This window comes from Heteronotia binoei, chromosome 1 (assembly GCF_032191835.1).
Source record: "Heteronotia binoei isolate CCM8104 ecotype False Entrance Well chromosome 1, APGP_CSIRO_Hbin_v1, whole genome shotgun sequence".
Taxonomy (NCBI): Eukaryota; Metazoa; Chordata; class Lepidosauria; order Squamata; family Gekkonidae; genus Heteronotia; species Heteronotia binoei.
In genome coordinates this window covers 99,652,848-99,673,970 of record NC_083223.1, presented here as the reverse complement: position 1 = coordinate 99,673,970, position 21,123 = coordinate 99,652,848, and the positions used below count along the sequence as shown (strand labels likewise).

The window sequence follows — 21,123 nt, the reverse complement described above, 5'->3', positions numbered from 1 at the left end:
TGCACAATCTTATTGAAAAATGTCAACAAATAATTTCTGAATTATAAGAATGACTGGTGTTCCACCTTTAATGAATGTGTGAACTGCAGAGTTACTCCAGTCTAAATCAAGTTGCTCTAAATGGGAGAAACTTTGGATAGGATTGCACTGTTATGTATTTTCCCCATTATTTCAGTTAACTGTAGAAGACTGAGATTTTCCCAATCAAAATACCTCACCTTGCAGCTAATTCTCAGGGAAGGGGGGGCGGCAGCAGAGGAAGAATGATCTAGGTGTGGCCTGGGAGAAGACTGGAGTAGGATAAAACGGGTGGCCAACGGTAGCTCTCCAGATGTTTTTTGCCTACAACTCCCATCAGCCCCAGCCAGCATGGCCAATGGCTGGGGCTGATGGGACTTGTAGGCAAAAAAATCTGGAGAGCTACCATTGGCCACCCCTGGAATAGAAGAACGGCTGAAAGAGAAAGAACTAGCGGTTCTCATTGCTGCTACCTATTGTCTGCACAAGACTGAGGCCTTCCCCAATCACTATTTATTCAAAACATAACTTTGACAGATATCCCTGCAACTGCCAGTCATTTGTAGTCCAGGCTGATATCATACAAACTACATTCATACCTGTAGAGAAATTGCTCTGGGATGCTGCAGCTTCCATGTCATAAAGCTTACTCTGGAGCTTGTCCACCATCTGGAAGGCGTCAAGTTTTAAATTGCGCTCCTGGGTCAGTCGGGTTCTTATCTTAAAAAGATATATTTTAATGCAAATAAAACCATTCCAAACCCCTCAACCTTATGGTCTCATGAAAGTCATGCATAGAGTAGAAAAAGGAACAGGAAACTGCTAACCTTGCCCATGAAAGGTTCTTTACAAAGCCTGTTGAGGGAAGGGCAGGTTATAAATTGAAAATAATAAATGATAAAGCTCTATACAGAGCAACCAAGAGGATTTTTTTTACTATCACTAAATTAATGCTGGTATGTATTTTGCTGAACAGTTTCTTTTATTATTAAACACTGAGATGTTATTTATGGCCTTACTTGGTGAATTTCTTTTTTTGCTTTTTTTCCTTGAAGCTGTCTTGTCTTTGAGGATTTCTCAGCTTCTGCTGACAAGCACTGAAGTCTCTGTTCTCTCTCTTCAAGATACTCCAGCATCCTATCCAAATTGTCTGTCTTAATCTGATCGAGTTTCTGCCTTCTGTGGACCTCTTGATCCATCCTGTGCTCTGCCTCATGTAGCAAGTGGTCCTATGCAGGTCAAGCAACAAATTAAGTAAACGTCAACTGTAATGTGAGAGAAAATATATTTACTGGGATTAATGTCTTTCCAAAATGTATATCACATCTTTTCTCAAACATGTGATTCCAAAGAAATTTATATCCCAAAGTAAGCATATCAGAGATCAGTAAAAATACCAGGGATTCAGAATTGTATCCAATGACAAGATTTTTAAAAATGACTAAAACAGTAAAAGTAATATAAAAATGGTAAAGGTTCAAAGTGGTGTGTGTATGTGTGTGTGTGTATATATATATGTCACATGTTTTTCAGTATCACCATAACTCAACAGTTATCACATAATTAAATTGGTGAAATATGCAACAAAACAGAAACATAATGCTTTAAAATTTCCTTATTTTCCCCTCTTTTGCACCAAGAGTTCACTATTAAATCCAAATTTTTAAAAATGTCATTTTGCTAAGACTGGAAAAGCTGATCAGAGATGCAAGTGAGATTTACTGGAGCGGGGAAAAAGATTAATCTCAGGGCAGGAGAGGGAGAGAGGGAGTATACAGTTCCTTTTTTAAATAATGTATTTGTTCTGTATGTGTGCAAAGGGTGTGTGTGCAGGAGGACCAAGTAATTTGCTTTGTCCTGGGCCAAATATCCATTGGTACAGACAAAAATTAAGTAGCAGTATAGAGAGTCTGCCTAGAATGAGAGGGATTGTACAGCTGTTCTGGAGGGGAGGCATGTTTTTAGGAAGCGTTGCTTAACAATGTTAGGGAAATGAGCATATTACTGAATGGAACAGAACAGTTTGCATGAGTTCTCTTTTTGTGGTTTGAAGGCCTTGGCTATGAGGTCATTTAATGAAGAATCAGTGGTGCTTTAACTGATGTGGGAATTATGCCATTGTTCTGTGAGCCCTGCTTTTTAATTCTAAGTTCAAGGTGTGTGAGAGATTCTGTAAGTGCTCAGTACGGAGGAAAAAGTACTTGACATCAATGTTCCCTCTAAGCTGCAGTCTCGTGAGCAAAAATTCTACTTTGTGAGCTACTGCATAAATCAGTGTGCTTTGGAGTCATCCTTCCTGAGCTAAGGCAAAAATGTGTGAGCTGGAAGCTAAAAATCTGTGAGCTAGCTTCCACTAATTCAGCTTAGAGGGAACACTGCTTGACATCTGCTGAAAGGCACTAGTTGTGATTCCTGGTTAAAAACTCAGTGTCATTGAGACACTGGCTAGTTACTTTTGTTGGGCCTCAGTTTCTGAGCAATAAACTGAGACCAATATCCTATAAATGGTTATTAGTGTAACGTAGTGCATGTATGTGTATATATTATATATATTTTACTTGCCTTGTTGCTTTTGTCTTGGAAATGCTTCTTTGCAAGCAGTTCCTGCTTTCTGTTCATGGCAGAAGAGTTGGCCCAGCCAGCATCTACCAGATCCCAGTGCTAGGATGCCAGACCCCTCCCACAGCCCTGCCTGCTCAAACACAAAATAATGCTATTTTCATCTGAAATGTTGGTAGGGATGTAAAGCAGCAGCTTGTTTGTAAAAATCTACAAAGTAAATTTGGTATGGATAATTAATGTTATCTTTCCTAGTGTTGCACTTTAGGTGGTTTTAATTTCAAAACGATGGCAATACAAGCTGATCTCTTCAGTAAAAAGTAATCAGTCCTGGCAAACCTAACACAGAAATATCTATTTACCACATTATGGCAATGTACATCTGAAGGAGAATCGCCTCGTTAAAGATTTCTAAAAGCTTTAATAACTGTCCTTGCAGCAGGATAACATTGTCTACATGGGCCTGATTTCTAATTTAATCATAACAGCTTCCACTTTTATTAAAACCTAAGGTCTATAAGAGGGGTCCACAACTTTGGAACCTTTGGAATTCTGGCCAACGGCAGTGGGCACAGTCACAAAAATGGGTGCTGCAAGAGGCAGAGCCGACAACAAAATGGCAAGGATGAATGCGATATATAAGCCTAAAAGTAACTCTTCAACATTTCAGATTAAAACTCTGCTTAACATGATGCCTTTTAATCTGCGTAGCCAATGCTGAGAAGCAGCTACACCTGACCCACCCAAGTGGTAAAAGCATTTGACAGGCACCTGATGGGCAACTTTGGAATCCACAGGCACTATATTGGGGACTCCTGGTTCATAAGAACTAGCCACAGTCTGACATACATTTGTAATTGTTGTATTGCATTTTGTTTCCTTGTGTGCTCTTGATTGATATAAATAGTAGGACTTCTATACCCTTATTTATATTTTAGTTCCTTTATACTCCACCTTTCTCCCCTTTGAGGACACAAAGCAGCTTACATTGTTCTCTTCTCCTCTATTGTATCCTAGATAGTTTGTTAGTTCGTTTATTTGATTTATATCTTGCCCTCCCGCCGAAGCAGGCTCAGGGCGGCTTACAATATAAAAACGTTAGGTTAAAATAACAGGTGCTATTTCAGTACAATAATAAATAAATAAATAAATAGGCAGCATTCAAACAATCTTTTTTTTTTCCCAAGTTAAACATTTTTATTGAGGTATAAAAGTAGCTTACAATCCATAACACAAGAAGTTTACCGTGAAAATTAACAGAGATAACGTCGTAAGCTTAATAGACAAAATACAGAGCAAAACCAACAACATTTAAAAAACAAAATAAACAAAATACAAACAGAAGGTAATAATAATTATAGTTGTTATAACACAGTATTTAAAAATAAAATAAGATCAGGGAAAGGAAAAAGGAAGATATAATACCCTTTAAGTAACTTGAAATTAACTTGTTAAAAAACAAATTTTATAACAACAGGAAATCCTTATACATTTTATTTTTAGAATAAGAGTTAGCATAAAATGGATCGGTGTCAAGCTTTTCCAGAATGGGAAGCCAAATTGCCAGATATTTAGCGTAGGCTTGGTATGGATCTTTGTGGTCTATGGCTGCCTGAATTTTATCCATTACAATGTGTTCCCAGACCTTAAGTAGCCAGTTGTCAAGTGTCAAATTCGATGTGTTTTTCCAGGACTGCGCGATCGTGGTTTTAGCCGCTGTCAGGAGTTTAACTATCAAGGATTTTTTAGAAGGTGAGAGACGGGTATCAGACCAATGATTAAGAAGTATCCTTGATGGGTCATCTGGGATCAGGACCCCAACTAGGGAGGAGAGATGGGCACAAATTGAGGTCCAGAATGATCTGATTTTAGGGCAGTCCCACCAACAGTGAAAATAAGAGGCTTTGAGCCCACAGTTTCTCCAGCAGTCTGAAGAGCCTAACTGGGTCATATGGGAGAACTGGTTAGGAGTAAGGTACCAACGTGCAATCAATTTAAAGTTTTGTTGAGATATATTTATAATAGTAGATTGTAGGGCATCACTAGCCCATATAGAATCCCATTGGTCGGGGGAAAGGGTGATGCCACAGTCTTTATGCCATTGAGTGGTGTAAGAGGGTAAGGTTGCTTCAAGTTTGGACAACAGGATTCGATACAGCCGTGAAATGAGACTTTTAGGCGTTCTCTCTTCGTGAAAATGAAGAACCAGATATTCGTAGTCAGATGAAGGGCGAGAAAATGAAGAAATCACATTAGGGTCCTGAAGAAAGTGCCTGATTTGAAAGTATTCAAACCAAGGTGCTGGCTTGGTCAAAACTTGGTCTAGGTCATTTTTAGGTAGAAGTTGTTTAGAAGATGAAAGAAGATTAAAGAAAAAAACTTTTGAGGAGTCTCTCCAGACCTTGAAAGAGAAGGGTAGTTGAGCAGGGAGGAAATATTTTTGTCCTACAAAGGATGAGATGGTAGAGAGACCTGGAGCTAGAAAATAACGCTCCGAATCCCATACTGACAAGAGCGCCCTGAGGAATGGGTTCATAAATTGCCACGGTGGGCGTTCATTTTTCTTAAACCATAGTAGTTCGTAGTATTTCAGTGGGGTAAAGTGAGCTTCCTCTATGGGCGTCCATGGCGGTGGGGGATGTTGGTACAGTATTTTGGTCATCTGGGATAAAATAGTAGCTTTATAATACTTTGCAATGTCGGGAACTGCTAGGCCACCTTTTTGTCTTGATGGACATAAAGTTGAAACTTTGATTCTAGGCTTTTTATATTTCCAGATAAAGGAGGTCAGTATTTGTTGCCAGGATTTTAAGATAGACTGAGAGATCTCAATAGGAAGAGCCCGAAAGAGATATAAAAACTTGGGGAAAATGAAAGATTTAATTATATGGATTCTTTCCATCCAGGATAATTGCAACTTATCCCATTGCTTTAGCGTGGTAGTAATCTCAGAAGCCGTGGCCGTGTAGTTAGTTTTTAATAGGCCAGCTATGTTTAAGGGAATTTTCAGCCCCAAATAGGACCAATAATCAGAGACCCAATGGAAGGGGTAGTTTGCAATTATGTCTTTTTTAGAAGTATCGGAGATTTTAATTGGGTAGAGAATGGATTTTGAGTGGTTAACTGTAAGACCTGAACGTTTACTGTAATCAGACAGGAGAGAGGAAACAGCTTTAATAGACTGTAGTGGATTTGTAATATATAAGACTATATCATCGGCAAATAAACTTATTTTGAAAGTAGAATTTTGGACAGTGATACCAGAAAACTCTGAAGAAAGCCGTATCAAATTTGCAAAGGGCTCTATGACCATGGCGAATAACAGTGGTGATAGGGGGCACCCTTGACGAGTTCCTCTTTCTAGGATAAGTGAAGGGGACTGTTGGCCATTAATTTGTATAAACGCCGATGGACAGGAATACAAAGAATCTATAACCGTTCTGAACCTAGGTCCGAAACCCATATGATATAAGACTTTTTTAAGGAAGAGAGGTTCTACACTATCAAAGGCCTTCTCTATATCTAAAGCAAGAATGCAAGAGTCGTATGGCTGAAAAGTGCAATATTGAATTAAGTTAATTGTTTGTCTAGTATTGTCTGTGATATCGCGATTCGGAATAAAGCCTGATTGGTTGGTGTGAATATAGAGCCCTATGATTGTGTTCAATCTAGCAGTCAAAATGGAAGTAAATATTTTATAATCGTTATTTAGTAAAGAAATGGGGCGGTAAGATTTAACATTTAATGGGTCTTTGTCTTTTTTGGGAATCATAACTATTTTCGCCTGGGACCAGGAGGGAGGCATACAGCCGGAGTCCAGAATGAAATTGCAAACAGTGGTAAGGTGAGGTACCAGGGAAAGATTGAATTTTTTGTAAAATTCTGAAGGTAGTCCATCTCTACCTGGGGTTTTATTGATTTTAGAGGCCTTAATGGCGTCAACAACTTCAAGAGAAGAAATCGGAGAATCTAGAAAGGCTTGGTGTTCGTGGGAGAGTTGGGTAAGGATCTTCTGGTTTTGAAAAAAGTGGTCTATTAGGTGAGAAGGAGGATTGGACGAGGTGTATAGCTGTTGAAAAAACTGATGTAAAGTGTCCAAGATTTTTTTGTTTGATGAGTGTATTTTGCCAGAGTTGTCTCTAAGACATTTAATTTGTCTCTCACCTAACTCTTTCCTGAGTTTCCATGAGAGTAGTTTCAACGAACGGGGGTGGTTATACCAGTATTTTTGTTTCACGAATAGTAGATTTTTTCGAATATTGGATGTTTCCAATAAGTCTAGTTTCTGTCTTTCGAGAACAAGTTTTTGGTAAACTTTATTAGAGCAGGTTTGCTTGTGTTTTTGTTCCAAGTGTTTAATATTGTCTAAAATGAGTTGTTTCAGTTCTAATTTTCTTTTTTTGTAGGCCGAATGCAGGGAAATACACTTGCCTCGCAGAACAGCTTTCATTGCGTCCCACACAATTTCTTTAGAAACCCCACAATCCAGATTGTTTTTAAAATAGAGATTGATCTCTTGCTCTAATTGTGTACAAAATTCTTGGTTCAGAAGGAGTGATTTATTTAATGTCCAATTGAATAAAGGCCTGTCCTGAGAACCAACGTGCAGTGTGCACTCCAACCAAGCATGGTCAGAAAGTGTCCTAAGGCCAATATTGGAGTGAGAAACTTGGTTCAATAAGGAGGGAGAAATAAGAAAATAATCAATCCTTGTAAAGGTATTGTGTAGTGCCGAAAAGTAGGTGTAGTCCTTAACCCCCGGGTTATGCAATCTCCAAACGTCACATAGGTTAAAATTATGAAGGACAGATTGCATAGGTGCTGGGAGAGAAGTCGGGGGAGAGTGTGGCTTAAATGATCTGTCCCACTTGGGGTCTATGATTTGGTTAAAGTCCCCCCCTATAATGACTGCCCCTTCTTGGAAAAGGGCAAGTTTAGAAAGCGTATCTTTTATAAAGGTAATTTGTGAGGAATTGGGAGCATATAGAGAAACCAAAGTGAAAGGAGAGTCATTGAGTGTACCTTTTATAAAGATATAACGTCCTTGGGGATCGACTTCTTGAGCTGACAAAACGAATCGGGTATTTTTTGAAAGTAGGATGGCGACTCCGCGTGATTTAGAAGAACCGGGAGCTACATACTGTGTATGGAACCATTTAGATCGAAGTATGGTGGAGCTTGCCGACCTAATGTGAGTTTCTTGTAGAAAAAGAAGATCAGGTTGTAATTTGGTCAAAGCAGAAGAAAGCCGCTTGGCTTTAATAATGTTGTTGAGACCTCTACAGTTAAGAGAAATTAGCTTTAAGTCAGACATAATTTAGGTACATTAAAGTAAAAAAAAAACATTGTTAAAATCCATATAACGCCTGCAGAACCCAGACTGGGGCTCAGTATAACAATGATGAAAAAAAAAATAGAATAAACAGGTGACAATGACCAGATTTCCCTTGTTCTCAAAACACAGAATAAACAAAGAGAGAACATTGGGGTGGGAGTACCAGGATTGGTGACCTGGCTGCCAAAGTCTAGGTTCACAACAACAACCATATTTGTCTGAACCAAATTGAACAAACACAAAACACTTTTCAGTATAAATGTAAAAATTTCCAAAAACCTAAACACCGCTAAAGGGATCCACTGAGTTCGAGGGTCGTGGCCAGAATATACCAGGACATACCAGTGCTGGTCAAAAGGCACCGTCTGAAGAGGGCCATAAATAAACACCAGTAAAAGGTACCTTTTCCCTTTGAAAAAACAAATCAACAATATTAACAACATAAATCTTACCAAACTGTTAATTGTTTCCTACCAGGAAACAATGCAACTTTACTCAGTATATAAGAAATATACAATCTAATATGAAGGGAGCAAAAGGAAGGAACATCCCGGCTGTTCCCTTAACAATGTGACATAATAAGAGGAAAGAAAAACCCCGCTCCCTTAAACCAGAACAAGATGGCATGGGCAGTGCAAATACGACTGTTCAGTAGCAGGAGATGGAAGTAACAGGAGGTGAACTGAACGTCCATGAAGAAGTCAGCGTCGTCTTCTTGGCTTGAAAGAAAATGGTGGGTTAGTTGAACGAGATGAAGTAGCCCCACCTGAGTCAGGAGATGAAGGAGAGTCAATGTTTAGTTGTTTAAGGAGATCACAGCCGGAGGTGAAGTCAGAAGCTGCCCTGGTGAACAACCAGTATCTGGATAGGAGAAGCCCAGCGAAAGCGTATTTTGTGTTCAAATAGTGAATTTAGAATCGGCTTCATTTCTTTCCTATGCTGCAGGGTTTCTGGTGAAAGATCAGCTAGAACCAAGATCTTTTTGCCCTTGTAGAGTAGACTCTCTTCAGATCGGGCTCTCTGTAAAATCAGGGTTCTGGTCCTGGAGTCTGGAACCGTGGCAAGTATGTCTCTTGAAAAGTCTTTTGACTTGGGCTGTAATGCCCCCAGACGGTAGGCAGAATCAATAAGAGGGGCGACTCCATCTTGGAGGTGGAGGGCTGAAGCAAGCCACGAGGCTAAGAAGGTTTTTACCTCCTGATTCTCTTCCGCATGTTCTGGCAGGCATCTAAATTTCAGGTTGGCAGCCCTTAATCTGTTATCCAGGTAAAGCACCTTCTCATGGAGCCATAAGTCTGAGCTTTGCAGGGCTTGTACAGCCTCATGGGCCACCGTAGCCATTTCCAGCGCTGAGTCTGCAGTTTGAGTGACTGTTGAAAGCGTTTCATTAATTTTTTTTAGTTCTAATTGCACGGGGGTAATAGCTTTGCTGATCTTTTCCCCCATTGTGACCCCTATTGAGACCTCCAAGCGTGAAATCGCCTCTTGAAATGTTTGGGTCGTTAATAGAGAGCCCTCTTCCTGAGCAGGGCCGGGGGAAGGGCTGGACGCCATTTCAGAAAGAGGTAAGGGCCCGGGGCTCGTTGGAAGAAAGTTTAATACCTGCTGCGTCGGTGTGGCTTTCGCAGGAGTTTTCTTGGCTGCCTTGGTGTTCCCTGCAGTTCGTTTGCCCATGCCAGGTGAAAGAAATGGTTGGGAACGGGAGCGGGAGAAGCAGGAAGGGACTGTGAGCCGGGAGCCACTGCTTCAAGCGTCCGCCATCTTCCGCGTCGCCGCCCCTCTCTTCAAACAATCTTAACAGGCACCAGCCACATCTATTGGTCTCGATGGTAACATAGCAGATTTGATGTGAGCATTTCATCAGATTCCTTAGTTAACTATCAAATGACGTATGGAATAGTGTGGTCTTACAGGCCTTGCAAAACTGAGTAAGGTCCCGCATGGCTCTGACGTCTTCTGGGAGTTGATTCCACCAGTTAGGGGCAGCAACAGAGAAGGCTCTTGTGCATGTGGTTTGAAGCTTTGCTTCTCTTGGCCCGGGGATCAATAATAGATTTTGAACTCCTGATCAAAGTACCCTCTGGGGAACATATGGGGAAAGGCAGTCCCTCAGGTAGACAGGTCCCAGGCAATATAGGGCTTTAAAGGTAATAACCAGCATCTGGTAATAAAACTGGTATGCCACAGGCAGACAGTGCAGTACTCGCAGACCAGGTTGTATGTGCTCCCGCGTGGACAGCCCCGATAACAGTCTGGCTGCTGCATTCTGCACCCCCATTTCTCTGACCAGTTCTTACCAGAAAGTGTTTTCTGTACTGCTATCTTCCACAGGATACCAGAACTCAAAATGTCCTACAAACTTTTGAACTGTTAATCCTTTTGCTGAGCAAGTGTTATCTATTGCTATCAACCCAATGCCATTCATATTTTACACATCAAGTCATGGGAAACTGTAGGGAATTGTTTTATGAATGTTGTTACATGTCCTGAGCCCTGTTATACAGGGCAGGGTGGGCTATAAATCAAATAAATAAATTGTCCAAGCTAGGTAAGACAATGATTGGTTTAAGCCACAAGAACATTTTGTCATTTCCAGTGGGTGGATTTCCCTAGAAAGCACTGGGATCTAATTTTCAGGAAATTCAGATTTGTATTCCCAGCATCTGTGGGAGCTTCTTAACATACAATTGTTTTCTTCCCCCCATCCCACCCCACGCATACTCAGGCTTCATGGCAGGCCAGGCTTTAGGACCAGGCTTTACTATCTAGAATGTTGTAACTGTTTATAGGAAAGGAAAGATCCCCTGTGCAAGCACCAGTTGTTTCTGACTCTGGGGTGACGTTGCTTTCACGTTTTCACAGCAGACTTTTTATGGGGTGGTTTGCCATTGCCTTCCCCAGTCATCTACACTTTCCCCCCAGCAAGCTGGGTACTCATTCTACTGACCTTGGAAAGATGGAAGGCTGAGTCAACCTCGAGCCGGCTACCTGAAAACCCAGCTACCGCCAGGGATTGAACTCAGGTTGTAAGCAGAGCTTAGGACTGCAGTACTGCAGCTTTAACACTTTGTGCCATGGGGCTCTTAACTGTTTATAACAGGCTCTTAAAATGGGCTTTACTATGTTATAACTATGCTACACACACACTTCATTTCTTTTTTCTTTATCATCTTTGCAGGGCAACTGCATCCTTTTAACCAGTCTCCAAAATATGTTTTTCCCTTTTAATGTCATGTCACTCTGATTGGCTTTCAAATAAACTTCCCTTTGTTTTGACTGCATATAGGTAAGAGCCCCATGGCACAGAGTGGCAAAGCTGCAGTACTGCTGTCGGAGCCCCCTGCTCACGGCCTGAGTTCGATCCAAGCGGGAGCTGGTTCAAGTAGCCGGCTCCAGGTTGACTCAGCCTTCCATCCTTCCGAGGTCGGTAAAATGAGTACTCAGCTTGCTGAGGGGAAAGTGTAGATGACTGGGGAAGGCAATGGCAAACCACCCTGTAAAAAGTCTGCCATGAAAATGTTGTGAAAGCAACGTCACCCCAGAGTCGGAAACAACTGGTGCTTGCACAGGGGACTACCTTTACCTTTTTAGGTAGCTTCTTAAACTTGAAACAAACCTTTTAACTGCTACAAATCCTTTGCTTTTGAACCCATAGTCTCCACAGATTAAACCTCTTTATTTGCTTATTTTATTTAGCCCACCGTTCTTGCTGAGACTCAAACGGGTTACAGGGGGAAAAAAATAATGCACATACAGCAAAGACATCTCCAGTGAGTAATGCAGCAATACAGAATTAAAAGGTAATACAAACAAACTAACAAAGGCAATGTATACTATAGACAATAAAATTACAAAGGTATGAGACACTGCAGTAAATGCAGAATAAAAACATAATCATTGTAGTAGTATACAATCCTATTCCATTCTAAAGCTGCTCACCTGAAATGCTGTTCTGTTCTAGTACAGTTCCTTCACAAAAATGTCCTTTTAAACATTTCTGTTTTGCACAGTCTACAGAATTATTGTAGTATGGGAGCCTCCTACGCATACATACATATATATATATATATATATATATATATATATATATATATATATATTTTGAGGGTTTCTCAAGGTGAAAAAAGACACTCTGAAATATTTGAAAGGGTAGTGAAGTAAAACTGAAAGTGTAGTGGAGTAGCTTTTTTAAAATGCATGTTTAAGGAAAACTGGCTTAGGGACATGGTAAAATGGTTGGTAAAAACATTTCTGATTAAGCTCCAGCAGAGGTATAGCCAGTTTTGACTTCTTGGATGTAGCTATCCAATAATGGTACTTTCTGCCCAGCGTGCATCACCTTACACTTATCAACATTGAACTTCATTTGCCACATTCTCACCCACTTGCTCAGTTTGTAGAGGTCCTCTTAGAACTCTTCATAGGGAAATCAGATTGTCCTTGAGAAAGTGCAAGTGGTTAGGAACCCCACAGTGCTCTGAGAACTCCATATCATGGGCACCTCTGCCCACATGGAACACAAGGGCCGGGATGTCTGCCTTTATTTTAAGAAACACTAACAACAGAGTCTTCTATCTTTCCCCAGACCTTTGATCAGGATTTGTAAACTTTTAACATAGGGTGTATGTGTGCCCATTTTGATTTTCCTCCAGAGGATACTTCATGGTTAGACTAATGTGTTAGTGAAGTTTGCAAAATATTTCTTACAGTCATGAATGGGGGTTAGATTAAAAATTACAGTGCAAAATATATTCACACCTTAATAATATACTGCACTGACATCAACAGTACCAAGAAAATAAGACAATTCCCTTTTTCTATCTAGAATGGATAAATTGCAAACCTGTTTGTCAAGCTGTTGCTTCAACCTTTTATTCTCTGCCTGAGATTGTGCCAGAGCTTTCCTGGCAGCCTCCAATTGTTGATGAAATAGAATGACCTCTTGTTCTGCCATCATCTTGAATTTCAGACATTCTTTTTTGTTTTGAATGGCCTCCTACAAGGGCAAAATCAGGATGCAAAATTAGAGATTTCACAGCCACAAACATTTCTGCAAAGATAACTCTGGATGCCTTGTAATTAGGTAACTTTGTGTTCTTTTGTACTTACTGTGAAAAGACCAAGAACCGTAAAGTTTATTTTAGTTTCTGTGCTATTTCTAGATTTGTTTGAAAATTTACATTCTTTTCTCTGGAAAGTGAAAGCTAAATATATATAGTGTTACATTAGGTAATGGTTTTTCATGTTCTTTAAGTGCATGTTCTATGAATGGATCCTTGTTGTGCAGGCATTATATGCAGGGGTATGAAAAAGAAATATAATACTCCCCCCACCTGGTTTGAACAAGGACTTGGGATTCTGCAATCATTAACATTAGCTATCTTAGTAGGACTCCTCACCACCCTAGGTCCGCCCTGGCGGGGGACCCCAGGATTTCCACCCTCTTCTCCCGCTCCCCCCAAAAAATGGAAGCAGGGGGAGAGGGGGGAAACGGCGCCGGGGAGCATGACGAGTCGCCCGGAGGCTGCAGCGCCGCACCGCTGCCGCTCCCTCCCCACCCACCGCAGTTGCTTCTCTGAGATGGGCCCAGGCTGAGCCCATCTCGGAGGAGCAGCCAAGAAATGGCAGCAGCACAGGGGAGGGCGAGGCAGGCCAGGAGCGTGGCGAGCCGCGAATCCGGGCCCTTCTAGGACCTGGACTTGCGGCTTGCCATGCCCCCAGCCCGCCTCCACGCCCCCAGCCCGCTTCCACCCCAGAGGCGGAGCAGGCGAGCCCATCTCAGAGGAGCAGCACGGCGAGCGGAGAAGAGGCGGCAGCTGCGGGGCGGCTCGCCACGCTCCCCGGCGCCGTTTCCCCCCCTCCCCTAGCTCCACCCCAGTGTCTCCTGGCTCCACCCCCAGAGTCCCCAGATATTTTGGGGGTTCGACTTGGCAACCCTACACCACCCCCACCCTGCTGAAGGATTTAGTTCCTGTATTCTTGATTTGAATTTCAGATAATGGTATTTCACACTTTAGTTCCTGCATTTCATGGCTCCTGGCCCTACTGCTGTGTCCCCTCCTCTTTCCTCTATTATTATTATTATAATATCCCCCTATTCCCTATCAGGCTCAGGGCATTGTACAACAGTAAAAAATACATACATACATATCTACATATACATATATACATATATATATATATATATATATATATATATATATATATATATATATATATATATATATATATATATATATATATATATATATGTATGTATTATATATTATATATATTATATATATAAAAATCAATTGCAGTAAAAAATTATGCATAGTGAGGATCCACTTCGTTATATCAATGGAAATAGTCTTTAATCAACAAACCTTTACAGTGGAATAAAATTGTGTTGGTCTTGTTTTAATTATTGAAGTTTTTATGTTGTGAACCGCCCTGAGCCTGCTTCGGTGGGGAGGGCGGGATATAAATTAAATATTATTATTATAAAGTGCCACAAAACTTCAGTTTATTTTTTAAGTATAGGGTTGCTCTAATAACCATTTATTAAGGGGCAAAATGTCTCTAAAGCCTGATTTAAACATGATGCTGACAAGCCAAAAGCATCCATGACCCTTTTTATTTGTACAATGCCTTATTTAATGTGAGTTACTACCCAAACGAAGTAGCAAAGTGTACTTAAGTAGTCTGCCAGAATGCTGTAGTCTGGAAAGGTGTTGCACTGGCATGTTAATTAAGCATGTGCAGCTGTTTTGCTTGTGCAGCAGTGCATATGAGATGCTGTATGAGTATGAAGTTGCAGCACTGAGTTTTCAGCTCATCCAGCATCGTGTTTAAGTTAAGCCTAACAGACATGGTATGATCATTTCACAACAACAGCACCTGCCCAGCATATGGTTTTATATAAGGTGGCTACAGTTAGCCATGCCATGTGTTGCTCAGCCTAAGCTTGGCAGTGGCATCACAAATCAGAATCTGTGTAATGAAACAATTATGTGACCAATTTGCCCACTAATGGAAAAAATACAGGTAAACCATATTTACGCATTCCATAGTTCCACATCCCAAAGTAACACTGGCAGAGAAAGAGAAACTGTTATGTATGTGGACTCAAAGGAAGACTTTGGTGTTTCCGCCTGGCTCATTGGAGCCATATGAACTGAGCTTGGGGAGTTGGGAACAAAGGGCTGTAGGATTCAAACCCCCGCAGCCCAGGACCAATCACAAGCCCTCACCGGTTTGAATGACCCAATAACGTGCTTGCGCGGAAACCCAGAGTTGTATATAAGTTCGGCCTGTGGGCCCCAACGCCAATCTTGTACTGTGACCTTGTACTATGTGATTCCTATTAAAGAGCTTGTTATCACTTACTCCAAGACTCTGCGATGCATAAAACCCACTATATTATAGAAACGTTCTAAGTTCTTGTTCATATATTCATAGGGTTGCCAAGTCCAGTTTAAGAAATATCTGGGGACTTTGGGGGTGGAGCCAGGAGACTTTGGGGGTGGAGCCAGGAGACATTAGGGGTGGAGCCAAGATCAAGGCTGTGACAAACATAATTGAACTCCAAAGGGAGTTTTGGCCCTCGCATTTAAAGGGACGGCACACTTTTTCAATTCCTCCCTTCCATAGGAAATAATGAAGGATAGGGGCACCTTCTTTTGGGGCTCATAGAATTGGACCCCCTGGTCCAATCTTTTTGAAACTTGGGGGTTATTTTGGGGAGAGGCACTAGATGCTATACTGAAAATTTGGTGCCTCTACCTCAAAAAACACCCCCCCTGAGCCCCAGATACCCGTGGATCAATTCTCTATGATTTGCCTTGTAGTTAGCAACATTTTGCTCACTTCCCTTCCCCCCCTTTCCACATTCGTCACCTTACATTTTAAATATGGTTTTTCTTTTTATGAATTTGGTGTTATCATGGTAACTTTGCACCCACGGACAAAACCTTCTTTTGGACTCCCCAAGGAAGGTCACTAAGAAAATCCAGGCGTTCTTAATATGTAGAAGAGTCTTTCAAGAGGCAGAAAAGATTGTTTAGTTTCCAGGGGAGGGAGGGAAGGAAAGGGAGCGGGCGAAGGGGAGCGGGGCCAATCACCTGCCTGGCTGGGCTTGGCAACATTCAAGGGTGGGCCGTTGGAGACCTTCGGGGTGGAGTCTTGGGGAGAGGGCGTCAGGATCCAGCCAGCCAGCCGTGCTGCCAGCAAGGAAGAGGCTCTGCCTGGCGGTAGGGTCTCCTCAGGAGGAGAGAGGGGGGGCTGCCCAGGGAAGGGTTGGGAGTGCGCTAGGACGGGGGCTGCTGCGCTTCTCCCGAGCTCTGGCGCCTTCGCCTTCCCCCCACCCCCGACAGCTCCCTCCCTCCCGTCCCCTTCCCTCTTTGCCATTTGGGTTCACCCTCCAGCGTGCCCCCCTCCGGCTGGTCTTGAGGAGAAGCGGGAGTCGCCCTCTCCCGTGGCTGGCTGCGCTCCACTCCGAAGAGTCTCAAAGCAGCTCACAATCGCCGTTCCCTTCCTCCCCCACAACAGAAGAAGAAGATATTGGATTTATATCCCGCCCTCCACTCCGAAGAGTCTCAGAGCGGCTCACAATCTCCTTTACCTTCCTCCCCCACAACAAACACCCTGTGAGGTGGGTGGGGCTGGAGAGGGCTCTCCCAGCAGCTGCCCTTTCAAGGACAACTTCTGCCAGAGCTATGGCTGACCCAAGGCCATTCCAGCAGGTGCAAGTGGAGGAGTAGGGAATCAAACCCGGTTCTCCCAGATAAGAGTCCGCACACTTAACCACTACACCAAACTGGCTCTCCAACAGAGACCCTTACACTTAAGAGATCCGCACACTTAACCACTACACCAAACTGGCAGGGGCTCCTCGGGAGGAGAGAGAGGGACTGCCTCTTTGGCAGCGCGCTGGGCAGGGGCGCTCCTGCTGGGCCGTGTGTGTTTGTGTGCTGCCCTTCTCCGGTCCGGAGCTCCTGCACGTTGGCCTCCCCCACCGCGAAGGCTCCCTCCCTCCCGTCCCCTTCCCTCCTTGCCTTTTGGGGCCTTCTTGATCGAGAGGCCAGCGGGCTCCTGAGCGCCCTTCTGGCTGGCCTGGGGGAAAGGAAAGGGGGGGGTTGCCCTTTGTGGCCGGCAGGGCCTTAGAGCGCAGCAGGATGCGGAGGGGGGGAGGAGCCAGCCAGCAGGTGCCCGGGCCGTGCTGCGCTCGAGGCACAGCCTGTGCCTGGTGGTAGGGTCTCCTCGGGAGGAGCGAGAGGGGCTCCCTCCCGCACCGTTTCCTGAGGAATGGCTTGGAGTAGGGTTGCCGTTTCCCCCTTCTCCCCCCGCTTCCATTTTTGGGGGAGCAGGAGAAGAGGGTGGAAATCCTGGGGTCCCCCGCCAGGGCAGGAGGGTTGGGACCCCTACATATTCATCATACCAATAATCCTCTACAAAAAGTGTGGCAGCTAACTTGTGTGCAGTCTACTATGCATGTAAGGTCATATGTGACCCAAGATGTGTGTTTCTAACTTCCTTCAAGTGTAAGCAAATCCAAAATGCTTTTGCATATATAGTTCCCCCTAATGAAGGTAAGCTTGAAATTGTAAAATGAGATATGGAATATTTAAAGATTGTAATACTGGGTGAACTAAAATGGACTGGATTAGGACATTTTAAGTCAGAAAATTAGAAAAATGTTTTACTCAGGAAATGAGAAGACACAGAAGAAATGGAGTTGCTTTAGTAGTGAGGCTAGATGTAGAATAAGCAATTCAGCTATAATGCAAAGTATGACCAAATAATAAAAATTAGACTTCATGGAAAACCTATCAATATAACTATCATTCCAGCATATGCCCAAACTCCCAATGCTGAAGAAGAAATTTAAAGTTTTTATGCAAGTGTTGAGGGAAAAAATTGATCACACACCTAAATAAGATGTATTGATAATCATAGTTGACTGATATGCAAAAGAGGGGAACAAAATGGAATCAAATATTATTTTACAAATATCATGGTATATGCCTTCTGAGTTCACTTGCTGAGTCACGCTGCCACACTGTGCTTGAAGAAGGCAGTAGGGATTAAAAGAGATGGTCTCTGTAAACAGCTATTCCTCCAAGCTCTGCCACCAACAGTCTCTATAGAGTATAATGGAGCTGGAAAATTTGGGGTTTTCCCAAAAAATTCCCAATGCCATACCAATATTGGGATTTGAAAAGACTGGAAAATTCTGATTTTTTCCCCCAAGTTCAATATACAGAAACTCCAAAAATACCAATTTTTTTGCTAACTGCAACCAAAAAATTATCAGAAGACCTAGATTGGGAAAGGCAGCTGTAAAGGAACTAGACTAAGACTGGGAAACGCAGCTGTGAAGGAACTAGAAAAGATCCTTAAATGTAAGGATGTGTCACTAGTGGCCAAGATCAAGATCTGAAGGTTAAAGCAGAAAGTGTCAAAGCTGGATTACAGCTGAACCCCAAGAAAACAACAGTAATGACTACTGATTATACAACATTAAAGATGATGAAGCAATCAAAATTGTTACAGATTACCTATTCCTTGGCTCCATCATCAAACAAAAGGGAGACTGCAACCAAGAAAACAGGAGATTGAGAATGAGAAGGGCAGCTATGGAGGATGGCTGCCCTTCTCATTCTAATGTTCACAACTGTACATGGTATAATTAATTCTTGATCTTGGTCATACATCATTGGTGATCAAGGTAATTCATACTATTCCCCATTACTATGTGTGGGTGAGAAAGCTGGACGTTGAAGAAAGCTAACAGGCAGAAAGTTGATTCCTTTGAAATGTGGTATTGGAGGAGAGTTTTACAGATACCATGGACTGTCAAAAAGACACATAGGCAGGTTCTGGATCATGTCAAGCCTGAAGTCTCCCTATAAGCTAGAATTACCAAACACTGGCTATCATCCTTTGGTCACATTATAAGAAGAATCACTGGAAAATAGAATAATGCTAGGAAAATTTGAAGGCAATAGGGAAAGAAGACCTCACATGAGATGGATTGACTCAAAAAAGAAACAAAGGCCTTCAGTTTTCAAGACCCAAACACGGCTGTTAACAGTAGGATGTTTTGGAGGTCATTAATTCATAGGGTCGCCGTAAGTCAGAAACTACTCAACACAAACGCGCACACACACACACAGTACCTCTGCTGTTGCCAGCAGGTGAAGACTTTTTTGGGGGGGGAGGGGTTGATGTTTCCTCACTAACTCTTATTAGCCTTCCTCCCCATTTGTGTGCTTATATGTTTTAATTACTTTAAATATATTTATATTTTAAATAATTATTAATGTCTTAATGTTTGCCTCAGGATCCTGAATTTGGGTAGAAAGGTGGCACAAATGTTTTAAATAAAATAAAAGGAATTGCACATAAGAAATATGCAAGTGCAAAAGGTCATGATGACTCACATTTGGTGGCTGCATCAAACAGCTGTAAGATATATAAAGTTCAAAATGTTTCATCATTAAAAATTAAAAACATGCATTCATTGTTCACTCAGCTCCTCTGCTGAAATGGAATTTCCATTTGTTGAAAGAAGGGGTGGCCATTTCCACAATTTTCCACTTCTGCCTTCAGATCTCCACTTTATCCCTATGCTGATCCCGAGGATCTGTTGCCCACCACCTAGAACAAAACTTCAGAAGGGCTCAGAGCTGCAGCAGGAGGAGGAAGTCAGAAAGTTCCACTGTACAAAGCCCATAGGTGGTTAAATATGCGTTTATTGCAGTTATAGACCAAGTATAAGGACTTGAAGACATGAAACCACTATTATCATCTAATTTATAAATGACTTTGCTTCAACAAGCTTATGAAAGAAAAGGGCTTTATGTTGCTCTTACCTTCTCCATCTCTCTCAAGGAGGCAGACAATTTCGCTTTTTGGACCGTTTCTTTCCAGCAATTAATGGTCTTCAGTTTGCACACCAGCTCCCCCAAACGTCTGTTTTCATCTCTTAGCTCCTGCAGTTGCCCCTGCTAATAAAGGCAGAAAAATCTCCATCAAGTCCTCATTTAACAAATCTACTGTTTCACCAACAGCTGTTTGGTTGTGCAATTTTAAGTATTAGATTTTGTACTGTGGAAGATTAAAAGGTGCAAGCAGAATCTAAACCTGGGAAACAGTGTATAAATAATATACCCCAAAATGAAATAGAAGCATTCTGTTTGTTACTGATCAAAGTTATCTAAAACAGTGGCTTTGGTTTATTATCATATGGAGACTGGCTTCGAAAAATTCATTTTTGCATTGTAGCACTACCACAATGGTGCACACATTTTACCTAGGATGGTTTTTATTCCTCAATTCTGGGTTATATCATATTTATTTATTTAATATGATGTCCTCCTTCCATTTGTGCTATATTTACATGTTAGAATATCTACTTTCTGATTAAGTTAATAATCTGAAGAGCTAAAATTTTGGCTACAGCCCAGTCCCATTTTAAAAAAGCATTTCAAGTACATATGACTGAAACAGCATCCAGTTCATTTATTACCCAGTCTAACCCTTGTAGATACAGCAAGATGACTAACTGAAAACATTTAGCATAAAACAATAGATTTAAAACATGTTAGTAGACATGTTTTCTTTAATATACAATAGTAAACAAATATCCCTTTTAGGATCAATTCCTGAGGGAATTTTTGTTGTGTTGAACCAATCTTATTTAAATGATACATGTTATTGTTTGGTGAAAAACAGGTTGTCATGAAGTTCAAAAGAGTGGCTGCTCTGTGGGAGACCCCTGTACTAATGGGGTGCTTTCACTGAAATCTCTCCAGCGATGAGAAGCCATCCTCACCACAGATTGGACCTGGAGCAGGACCCCTGCAGATGATCTAAGGTCCCAAAAACATTGTTTGTTGTGAGAACATGTAAAGGTGAATTTTGAAACCTCACCTCTTTAAAGTTCTTTTTTTTTTTTTTTTTTTTTTTTTTTTTTAGTTTTAAACAATTTATTGGTAGCATATGGTTACAAAGCTTATCTATTTCTTAATTTTTTCTTTTTTTTCACATTAACCCATATGACATTTCCATCCCCCCTCCCTCCAATGTTGACTTCCCCGAGGTTATAAGTTCAAATCCATACTAAAGGCACTTCTGATTGCTCAAAGTTCCGTATATATATTCTTACAACTAAAAAAATGTCCAATATTTCTTTACTTTCCAAGTTTTCTCCATATATCCTTTAAATT

At 41.7% G+C, this 21,123-nt stretch overlaps 1 protein-coding gene across 1 annotated transcript in view; it reads right to left on the bottom strand.

Moving 5' to 3' along the window:
* LOC132585063 (coiled-coil domain-containing protein 162-like) overlaps nt 1-21,123 on the bottom strand; it is a 53,742-nt gene that overhangs the window by 3,571 nt on the left and 29,048 nt on the right. The window contains exons 9-12 of the mRNA XM_060256856.1: nt 19,768-19,902; nt 12,756-12,908; nt 1,038-1,247; nt 618-738 (exon numbers count right to left, since the gene is read on the bottom strand). Coding sequence (XP_060112839.1) covers nt 618-738; nt 1,038-1,247; nt 12,756-12,908; nt 19,768-19,902 — 619 coding nt within the window. The remainder of the gene's footprint in view (nt 1-617; nt 739-1,037; nt 1,248-12,755; nt 12,909-19,767; nt 19,903-21,123) is intronic.